Source organism: Denticeps clupeoides, chromosome 13, assembly GCF_900700375.1.
Source record: "Denticeps clupeoides chromosome 13, fDenClu1.1, whole genome shotgun sequence".
In the NCBI taxonomy this organism is placed as follows: Eukaryota; Metazoa; Chordata; class Actinopteri; order Clupeiformes; family Denticipitidae; genus Denticeps; species Denticeps clupeoides.
The window spans coordinates 15959911-15971645 of record NC_041719.1 but is presented as its reverse complement, the minus strand read 5'-3'; the positions used below and the strand labels follow the sequence as shown (position 1 = coordinate 15971645).

General features: G+C 45.1%; 1 protein-coding gene across 2 annotated transcripts; it reads right to left on the bottom strand.

Moving 5' to 3' along the window:
* Position 1: 1 nt before the first annotated feature.
* LOC114802107 (sodium/potassium-transporting ATPase subunit beta-1-like) lies at positions 2-6023 on the bottom strand. Of its 2 annotated transcripts, none has more exons than XM_029000768.1 (6): positions 5763-6023; positions 3878-4006; positions 2011-2166; positions 1738-1922; positions 1575-1646; positions 2-1451 (listed from the first exon to the last, which is right to left on the bottom strand). In XM_029000768.1, exons 1-6 carry the CDS (start codon positions 5857-5859, stop codon positions 1188-1190), a joined length of 903 nt encoding a protein of 300 aa, XP_028856601.1. In that variant the 5' UTR covers positions 5860-6023; the 3' UTR covers positions 2-1187. The 2 variants fall into 2 exon arrangements, with proteins under 2 accessions (XP_028856601.1, XP_028856602.1); XM_029000769.1 differs by lacking the exon at positions 5763-6023 and adding an exon at positions 5310-5610.
* Between the last annotated feature and the right edge of the window lie 5712 nt (positions 6024-11735).

The following is an 11735-nucleotide window of genomic DNA, read 5'->3' as shown; positions in this document are numbered from 1 at the left end:
GTGGTGTCATTTGTCCATTTATTGTTTTTTTTTGTTGTTTTTTTTAAGGTTTTACCAAAGTTAAATAAAGTGACGAGATGAACTCCTGACATATTCTGATGTTCAACACTGACTCGAAGCACTTCAAACAGACAAACAGACAACATTGCATCTTGTAAGATTGCTAACCTTGACCAGTGACTTTGGTATTTGGATTCATACATTTACACTTTTTCCAGCAGAAAAAAATGTACAACTGCATAAATATAAAATTCTTCCACCATGAAAATGGCTAAAAACATAGAACATTCATCAGAACGTTGCACCACGTTGTGATGTCTCCAGCACAAAAAAAAAATAATAATAATAAATCAATTTTTTTAAAGCACTGAGTTGCCACTATTACTGCTAAGGTGACAAACATCCAGGCTGGACGCACACCAATCAACATTTAAAAAGAAGTAAAACTATTGAACAGAAATGTAATCGACCCCCTAAAGCCCAAATGCAAGATGATCTAAAATGTGAAAGGTTGTGTAAAAATGTACTTTTGTCACAATCAACATAGAGGAGAGAAAGCGAGAGAGAAGGCCGGACCGAGAACGGTTCAGACGAAGACACTTCAACACAGCGCAGCCATTCACTCCCACGCGCGCTTGGAGAGATCAGAGCGTACCGTGCCAGTATTTTCAGTTAGTAGGTACGCCGATTCGTTCAGACACACACACACACACACACACACACACACACACCTTGGACCACTGAAGCATACTCACATAAGACGACAGAAATTACATCATAGCTTGGGAAGGACCACTGTATGCCATTTACTGCACTTCACACTCCAAAATATATAGAAACCACACTAGGCAGAAATACTTAGGGGACAGAAACACTGCTCGCTACATCAGTAGTGGAATTATAATTTACAGTATTAAAAGAACATGTCCCATGGCTCAAGGAATATTCTCATTTACAGTAGAATAAATACTATTAGCTATTGCTAATCTTTCTGTAATTTACATTCTAACCATAGACATAGGCAGAAAAGCTAGTGTAAAGCATACAGATTAGGTGCAGGTCCCGTATGTTATGAAGGTCTTGTTCAAGACTAATTGTGGTTTTCTTAAAATGTACTTATTGAATTAATTTTCTTTTTCTATGTTATTGGGTTGAGGGGGCTAAAAGTGCTATCATCATAGCTGAGGTCATGATTTTGTCTTCAGGGTGAATTTAACATCAAATCGTCCCTGGTAACGGTCCTTCTCGCTGTACTCAATGTTGTCTCCAAACACTGTGCACTCTATGCGGAGTTCTTCATCCCTGGTGAGATTGGTAAACTGGATGCCCACCAGTGGCTGCAGGTAATGAGGCTGCAGCAGTTTGCCGTAGTATGGGTAGTACTGCAGAGGAAATCCACCATCTAAGCCAAAGTAGTCAACTGGTCCAACCTTTCCTTCATCCTCTTGTCTCTGTAAGAACAAAAGGTAGACATTTTTTATATTTAAAAAAAAAAAAAAAAAAAAAAAAGTAGGGTGCTAGGGTGGCAACTGTCTGTTTAGTTTCCTTTATATTAAGGATTCAATGTGTTGTACCTTATTTTTGCACTTAATGGGCAACAGGAAGGGGTTGACTGAAACTTGGCTGTCATCAGACGACTTTGGAGCCTGAAAGAGGGATTTTGAAAAGGAAACAAGAATGAAGTCATTGATTTCAACATTTTGATGTTCCAAAAAAGCAGCTAAAAGGACGACTTACCCGAGGTCTGTAATTGACAATCCGGTTGAGCTTCACAATTAAACAAGGTTTTCCCTCGTTGAAGCCATACGATTTGTCTGTGAGGCCTGAGCACTTGTTCAGCCAGGTCCTCTGGAAACGGCAGGCCTTCCTAATTCCAGTGTCTCTCTCAAGGTCTCCACGATCCTTGTAGTCACCTGGTGTTGCTGAAGGTGAAACAATAACCAGCGATGGAGTTGCAGTTATGTAATGTGTGTGTGTGAGAGAGCAGTCTCATTTTCATTGTTCTCTTACCTCCGCAATCCTCAAACTTCATCTCATCTGTCTGATTTTCTTGATTATAAGATGCCAGGAAGTCATCCATGCTTTTGATGATTGACTTGTATGAGTTTTCGTCACCGACGACGAATGCAATCTCACCCTTCTCAGAGCGTGGTGTGTGTGATAAACCTGGGAAACGCACAGAAACGCTCATTGATGACTACAGATATACAAAAGGAGCGACCATGCGATGAGTAAAGGCTGACATTTAATAACGCTGCACTGATCAGCACATCAGCGCTGAAATACGTGTCAATATTAATGCATGGTTTCACCCTTTAAGATAGTCATTTTATGAACAATTGCTAGGATGTTTTTTGTGAAAAATATTAAAAGAATAACTGAGCTATTAAAAACAATTCTATTTTACACATCCTTCAGCCTGCAGTCAGGGAGCAGGGCGCTTTCCCCCCCCCGATAGAACAAGGCAAATGGCGGCGTGATCATTTATGGTAGTAATGTGAGTGGACAACAAAAATATAAAAACATTTTTTTATAATTTTTAATTTTTTTTTTTTTTAAATATAAGAAAAATTCAAAGACATTTCAAAATATGACCCGTTTATCTTTCTACCTAGATGCCACCATCCGTACATTTCTGGACGGGCAGAATGAATGAGTGGATGGATGAATTTCCCCGATTGGTATCGAAGTGAGCGCGCTGTACTCGTCTCCTCGGTAATTTTCCACACGAGAGGCACGCGAGGCCAAAGCGAGGCGCTGGAGTCAGGAGCGGAGTGGGAGGAACCCGGCCGCGTTCCCACTCCGCGCCGAGAGCGTATGGTGTCCGGGCCAGCGGACGGTTTCGGAGGCGCTTCGCCCTGCCTTCGCTCTCTCTCGCTTCCAGTCAGGGCTTGTGAAGTCTTCCTGCCAGACCCCTCCTCCTCCTCCTCCTCATGTGCCTCTCCACTCACAATGGAAAGTTTCAGCCCTTAAAAGGAAGGCGGGACTTCAGCACGCTGAGCGCGAGTCTTCTGACTCTCTCCTTTATCGGGTCTGCCAGGCGGCCTTTGTGCCTCGCCACAGCCAGATAAATTTAACGGCCGAGCGGCAGCGTGCGCTCTGCAAACCGTTCACTGGCGCGCCATTGGAGAGGCTGGTGGCCCTGCGGGCGAGACACATGCCAGGCTGCAGTGACCAAAGTGCCCTGGAAACCGGGAACTCTGTGCCAGAGCCGGCGCTGGAAGCGGTTTACGTAAGGAGGACTCGGCTTGATGCAGATGGGCCCACGATGGGCCAGAAATCTGATCGCGAGCGCACTGCCGACACGATCCAAAGCAAACAGGCATCACGGACACCGGCGGGCCCACGCTGACTGGAAGGGGAGCGAAGGACAAAATGGCCGAACGCCTGCGAGGTCAGGGCAGACCTACGCCGCCTGAGAGGAAGCTGGCACGCAGCAGAGACGTGGGTCACACCTCCGATCATCAGCGCAAGGATCATCATCTCAGCAAAAAGCTGCGCCCGTTTCCTCATTCCCGCCTCGGCCCGCGAGTGTCAGGGTCCAACGCTGCCATTTCTTTCCGGCTGCAAAAACAACGGCGCCACTTGTGGGGACTGCGGCCCGGTCGAGTTTCAGGTTGCCGGTGACGATACCTGCGTGCGCCAAAGGTTTTTTTTCCTCCCCAAGGCTGTCAAGTTATCAATGATTCATTGTTTGAAACAAAAAGTCATTTAAGGATTTTAAATGGTCCACAAAAGCTCAAAAGAACTCAAATTGATCTCTCCTCATTCTCGAGGGCCACACACAGAAACATCCACTACCCAACTATGCTTCATGCCTGCCCTGTGCATACATAAATTCTACACAAAATTGGATTCAAGGCAGAAAGCGCCTTACCTGGGGGTGCGACTCGGTCCTGGTATTTGGGTTTGTAGCTGCTGAGGGTCAGCATCATAGCCTGGATAGTGCCAATGAAAATTCCAGCCAAGCAGCCATAGAAGATCACGTAGAAGACAAAAATTTTAACTGGGGAAAAAGGAGAAGACGACATATTAGGCATCAGTTGTACATCCTCATATCTACAACGTGTGCTAAAGGACGTTCTGAGGCAGTGTGGGGTACTGGTGTGCCCCACTTGTCGATCTTCGTCTAAGGGTGGGGTCAGATTGGACAAGATAACAGGTCTCCTTTACAAAATATGTCAAAGACATTTCTAACATAGTGATTAATGCGCTGTTAACAAATGACGCTTCACTGAACAGCAAAACCGGCTGTTCAAACACCAAAATGTTTCATTGACCGACTTGATCAGAGACCTTAAGAATGTGAAATAAAGACATTTTATAAGGTCCGAACGACAGTTTATGAGTCATTTGTACAAAATGTACTTTCACAGGGGAAAAGGTCACATGTTGATCTCTATATTATTCTGCTTTTGGTGCACACCAACTCAAATAAAATAGCTTGTATTTCATTGTAATTTCAAGACATTAAGCACTAGGACGTTTCATAATTCGGATTGTAATGTGAACGGAGTTTTTAAGAGTAACAAGTGCGTTTTTCTGGCAAAATGGGCCTGCTTTTAAGGTTCTGGCCCTAAACGTCCTGCCTCATGACCTTGACGATAAAACACAACACGGTTTGGATCTCCAGGAAACACATTACCACCTCATTGTTCTAACACACAATAGCGTAACACGCATGTGCCCGGAGGAAGTGGGTGGTCGGAACGGGGGTCCACGGGGCGACCACGGCAATGTTACAAAGCTAAAATACAAATTTAAAAATGTTCCCAGCGGTGAAGGCGTCCAATCAGAAGCAGCGGTGAGGTGGAGTAGAACCCGAGCCAGAGATCCCTGGGGTTGTAATAGTGGTAATATTAACACCAGGATAATAACAGCAGCATATTTCTATATTATATTGTCTGAAAGATAGATAGATATATAGACAGTACATTTCAGCAGAAATGAATGACTGTAGAACTGTTCGCGGGGGCGCGCTCCGCTGCGGTGACGTCACGGCTACATGCGCGCCGCGAGTCCCGCGAACTGCCGCGCTGTCGCGGCTCGCCGCCCCCCGGAACGGCGCCACCTCACGCCCCGTCCGGCCAGCGCGACACGGGGGGTGGGGGTCCGAGCGTGCCGAGTCGCGATACAAAACAAAAACGTCCCTCTTCGGGCTTCTTCGGCTGCGGTCGAGGCCGCATGGAAGCAGGAAGGAGACGCGCGTCACACGCGTTAGGCGGCGCAGCAGAAGCGTTCTCAACGACAGAAGAGAAAGGAAGAAGCGTGAAGCTGTTCGACATGTCCGCGCGGTGGCTGCGCATCACCTCACACGCAGCCGCCATGAAGGAACCCGCGGCGGGAAAAACCCACGAAGTCCGACCAACTTCCGCGGACTCGTCCGGCTCTGCGGGATGCCGAGACCCCGGGCCCGCCGGCCGTGCCCTTCACAGTGACCCCTCTCCTCGCCACTTCCTATCGCTCGCGTTAAGTCGCCATTCGTTCCATAAAGCGGCGCTTCCACTTGTTGGCGAATGAACGCGGGAGGCGAACAATGGAGCCGCCTGCCGTCGTGCTTTCTGCGAGCGGCGCGTCGCGGCGCTTCCTGTCCCCTCCTCCTCCTCCTCGCAGCAGAACGAAAGTCACGACAACGTGCCGCCGATCAAACAGGTGCCGTTTTCACTCAGGAAATGGAGACCGTGTTCCGCTGCTGCTCCAGAACCCCCGGCAGCCGGGTCAGGGTTTTATTAATACAAAGAAAATGTGGAGAGAACACTTACACCAGCTGCCCCCGGTACGTCCCAAAAACTCCTTCCTCTCAGAATTCCACACAAATGTCTTCCATCCCCCTTCGCCGTCGTTGTTGGCCGCTGGCATGTTGTTTTATTTACGGTCCCCCCCCTTTTTTTTTAACGCGACGTCGGCGTGTCTGGTGGCCCCCGCGCACGGCGCTGTCAGGCGGACGAGAAAAGGACCGAGTCGTACCCGGCTCGTCCTGATGTACCCACCCAATTTATCCCTCACGGTGGCCGGGCCGACTCCGCCCGCCAACCCGCTTAATAAGTTACCTACGGAGAGGGAGGGCCGAGGCCGACGAATCAACAGGCGGACGCGCCGTGCGTAACGCGGCCGTGCGCGCCGCCCCGCCCCGCCGCTCCGCGTGGAGTACCCGAGCCGAGGTCCCCCCGACGGGGACGTCGCCGTTCCACTTTCCGTCGCGGAAAAAAATGAAAATAGCGACCATTACAAAAAAAAAAAGAAGAGCCAGTTGAAATAATCGTTCGCGAGAAAAGAAAACTTTTTTTCTTCTTTGTACAGATGGCGCTGTGACGCCAAGTTAGAAAACGTGGCCGACGGGCCCTGTGAAATGTGAGGTTCTTTCTGTGTGAACATGTGTAAATAAATCTTTATTAAGGTGTAGTAAGGCCTGTATTTCTGGTGGGGGGATGTTTTTTTGTTATGGTGGTTTTATATGGTGTATTAGAGCCATATTTGTGAAGGAGTGTGTGTTCAAATTCAAGGTTAAAATAGAGCAACAAGCAAGGCACCTCCACAGTTCAGCACAAGTAAACACACACACACACACACTCCCTCAGTCAGTCACACCCACCCACCTGAAGAGTCGGGTTAAAGGTCAGCAGCGTATGGAGTTCTTTGGGTCATGTGACAGCAAACTGCGGTCTGCATGAAAGACAAGTTGGACCTTCTATCAGCCGAAGTCTTCAGGAGAATGACGGCCAAATATTGTCACAATATTATATTTAGCATATTTCTGAATCAGCACGTTCGGATAAAAAAATTCCCACTCAGGTATTAACCTACTTATTTTGCTTTTAAATCTTTAAAATCTCTCAACGCGGCTATTCGTGGACTCTAGTCCTCTTTTGGACTCTCTCACCTGTTCAGAGAGCCAGGCCCCGCCCTCTCTCGGCTGCCATCAGGTAAGCTTGAATGATCTCACGTGACGACTGACTACACACTACATCAAAAGGGCAAGCGCTCCCAGGCATTCAGAAATAGTGCAGTCATAATACAGTTGTAAATAATCTATGAATGAACATAGATTAGTGTCACAGTTTTTAGATTTGAGACAGCTTAGTATAAAATCTTAATGTACGCAGCATACAGTAGCATGCTAAAGTTTTGGCACCCCTTCTAGAAATGTCTGCTAATGTGAACTGATCACTTGAGTAAAAATCCTCAGGTTTAGTAAAGTTTAGTAAAATTATGGAAATTTACATCCACTAATAATTGACTAATTCAATGTTCTACTCTTTTCTACTGTAGAAAAAAAACTTTTTTTTTGACCTGATGGTCAGTCAACAAAATATATGGCCTTCTAACGGAGCATATGGTTAGAAAACTGCTGCTGAGATACAAAGTACTGATTAAACCCGTAGGATGATGTAATGTTAATAGCTGTAGGAACTTTATATCGGATGTACTTGTCTACCCCGGCAGCTCATAACAGTGTGTGGGTTTCACTTCCTGGTCGTACAGGACAAAATATATTAATCATGTCATGGTAGCATGAGGAGGTGTGTTTCTAAAGCAGATTATGTGATACACAACACCGTCTGGTGTCGATGTTCATCCTAAACATGCCTGAGAGCCCCAGAATGCTCACATCACACGTCTTTTTTTTTGTTTAAAAAAGTCAATGGTCATTTGTTGTGTGGTGCATGTCCTGCCTCTTTGACTATGACAACTTTACCCACTGTTTACCTCCCAAATAAAACCGAAAGCCCAACCCATGTGCGCTTTTTGGCGACAAGGGGGCGGGGCTTTTCTGTTTACATAAATGAAGGGCTTGGTGGGCCCACTGGGAGGTGCAGCATTCCTTTATAGGTCATGGATTGATCCCGGCATTTGGCTGGACTGCCAGGGCCCAGCTCATCAACAATGGCATACCTGTGCATTGGCGCGTAAAGATGACATCTTCCCGGACAGGGATCCATCGACTGCTCCACGAATTCCATGCTCTCGGCGCGGCAGAAATAACTGCATTGCTTTCTATTCCGACTGGCTCACGGCTCCAGGGACAGAAGGAGAAGGAGTTAATGACCGGGTGACCCTTCCTTTAGCCACGCCCTTCTGTATTTACGTTGATCCCCACCTCAGGGTGGCCAGTGGCTGTTTAGATACTCCTTTAGTCCTGAAACGACCAGTTTCGGAGATGCACTCCTGGCCAACTGTATCTGGACACACATCCCTTGACCTTGGCTGACAAGTGCTGTGGTGCAACTGAACGTGTTCAGAGGGGTTGAATTACAGCGCAGAGCCCTAGAAACAATGGGGATCAGATTGTGTTGTTTGGGGATGGAAGCTTTATAGCATTTCTGTAGAAAAAATGGTGTTATCCCCTCTACCTCTGCTGATAATCGTCAGTCTCAGATGCCAATTAATCAATAATACAATGGAGGCTGTGCTTGTGGTCACTGCCATAGATCAGGACTCCAGTGCCAATGGCCTACGATACGTCCTGACCTTGAATACATTGCTGTGATTATATCACCGTTAAACATTTCATATTTAGTCATAGCTATAACCAGAATAATAAACTTCACTGAGAAATTCCGGCAATAGGTTCTCTGTTCCTAAGCAACATTGTCATCCCATAATACTATGACAACAATCAGTGTTTTAGGTGGAAAGATGTTTAAAAGAAATAAATGTATTATTTTATTCAAATTATTATTTCTAATTATCATTATTATTACTATTTTATTTGATTGTTTTTCTTGGGGGGTGGGGGTCAATGTTTGACATTTCATTAATGCTGAAAATGTTCCTGTCATTTGAAAACCAATAAAAAAAGTTGTTTAAAACAAATGAATTGCACCATTGTTGTGAGATATTGTCTCTGTCAGGAATCCATTCACCCAACCAGTTGGACTAACTGTAGTATGTGATATGATCATATACAATTCCACGTTCAGTCAGTCAGTCAGTGTGATAACAAATGATGCAAACATGTTGTCCACTTAGGGGGATCGATTTAAACTGATTGAAGGTTGTTTTGGAAGGCCTGTGGAGCAGCAACCTCCTTCTGCCACTTCCGTGATATATTTACACGGAGCCATCGCTCTGGTATGCACACGCTCACAAATAAAATGCCTACCCTTTTGGCCCACCAGCCCCCCGAGGGGGGCAGCTTGGACTTTTCATATTGCTGGTCAGGAGTGTTTGTCATTCCCGGACATTCACACCCAGCCTCTTCCACGTTTGGATCGGATGACACAGGTCTGGAGCATTTCAGCTCAGATCTTGAGAAGCTGTTTAGTCTCACGTTTTGTAGTGTGTCACACCCATGATAGTTCTGGGAAGAGATCAATGTAATGATCTGGCATGCTGATAGCTTAAACAAATGTAAATTAAAATTGAACCCTAGACATTTTTAAATGAATATATATAAGGATGCGCAGATTAATGTTTTTTTTTTATGTAAAATCATTTGTAACGTGCAGCTCTCCCTGCTCTCTTCTCTTCCCTGGATGCATGTTTTCAACATACACTCTGATATCTCTTCCCTGGGAAATCTATTCAATGAAAATACATTTGGCCACATAACGCTGAAACCTCTTACAACATCAGATCGGCTGAAAATTCCCACCGTTGGTGTCAATAAAGTAACTGCATGTCGAGACTGGTGCAGACTTGACGTGGGGCCAATGGTAACAAGCACTGCCTGCCTTTGTAAGTTGCCAAATGTCTGGATAATGGTCAGAGCAGTCAACATTTTTAAAGACCCGTTCAGTGTTTCACATTTACAGCGCTGGGCCCTCGCTTTCTCTCTAAACTTCCATTTCCCAGTTTCTCCGTACTGTAGAGGATGTAGAACATCAACACTGGGACTATGGGACTGAAGAGATGGCTGTTGCAGTCAGGGTTGAAAAGGGAGCCAATCGCCACAATCGCAGATACCACAGGGTTCAGATTTGCCATGCAAATACCAGGCATGGCTACAGATTTTCCCTGACTCAAAGCCTGCATGTTAAGTATCTGAAAGTGCAACGACCCAACAGGAATAGTGTATATAAAGCAATGTTGTGTGTCCTGCATGTGCACCAGAATTTTGTGTATACAGTCATATATTGTGTATACAAATGTATATTGCAACATGGGGAAAGTACTATGAGTACACATAAAGTGAAACAAACCAGCATGTCCTGCTGCCTGTCAATGATGATCCCAATTTGTGAGTGTAATAATTATTTATCTCACTGAATAAATGGGTATGATTTGTGTACATGGGGATTACTCTCCTCCACTTATATTCATTCACAGACAAATGACATTCTCATTAATGAATACGCATTTAGTACCTCTTGGTCCACACCCTCTCACCAAACTCAGTGACAAATAGTAAGTGCATGCTTTTCAAAAACCCTCAGGTGTACCTGTGTGCACGTAGAGCAGAGGACACATTTCCTTGTGGACACTAAATGACGAGTGCTATGTATCACTAATTTTCACTTTCATAAAAATCAGTTCTACCTCAATAAACATACAGCATAATTTATCATGTCTGTATCTCAAATGGCAAATTCAGCGAATCCACCACCCTTTCCTGGTCACCCATGTCGTACACACTCACTAACCAAATTAAGCCATTGTCAGCACTGCTGAGGTTAATGATGTTGATACAGGGTTTAAATTGTCGATTCATGTTCATTGTCAATATCCATACCTGACTGTAGCCTCAGATGATAATATACTGTATGTTCACACTATCTACATAAACTTTAATACATTCTGCCCCATTTGAAGCAAAATAAGGTCCCACAGTCATTTGTACTTGACATTATAAAAAAAAAAGTGTTCTATACTTATTTGGTAAAATTTGGGTCGGGCACCCCTTACAAAAACAAAGTCAAAAGTGAAGTGATTGTGAAGCATGGCAAGCACAGCACACGGTGGCACAACAAAATGTGTCCTCTGCATTTAACCATCGCCCTTGGTGAGTGTGTGTGGTTGGTGTTTTGCTCAGTGGCACCTCGGAACTCGGGTTTCTAACCGACAACCTTCTAATTACGGGCACGTTTCCTTACCTGCTATGCCACCACTGCCCCAATCTGGTTAGAAAAAAATAGCTGATTTTTTTTAAGCAGCTGCATACGACGCTAAAAAAAGCTAAACTGACCAGCCACATTCTGTCAGTTAACCACAGATGTAAGCACATCTCCAACATCATCAAATATTATAGGAGAATGATTTTCTATTAGAAAGATGGTGGGTTCAAAGCTATAAATACAGATGTGCCAGTAACTGTATGTGTGTGTATAATAGATAGATTTTTTTTTACAACCCCTGTGCGATGTTTAACTGTAGTACTCAAGTCAGCCGAAGGAAAGTGTCAAAAGTAAGTCCGAATATATCACAATGTCAGCAAGGTTAATGAAATAAAAGGGTGGCCAGCTACTAAAGCAATAAGCTGTTGGGTTGGAGGCTGTAGACGCCCCCAGGCCCACACTCATGGACTTTCCCTGACTGACACTAACAGATTGATCTCATTAGTCAAACTTCTGCAACATGACAAAGCCACTGTAACTGTAAGGCAAATGTAAGTGCCCATTATCTTTTTTTTCCAGAGAAAAGAAAGCATGAGTGTGTGTCATTTACCTGCAGGTTCAACCTTAGGAAGAAAGCCAGTGTGACCTTCTGAAGAATACTCAACTGGTCAACTGGATGTTACTTTGACATGTACCACCCATCCACTGATTGCTGCAGACAACATATACATTATTTCTCTG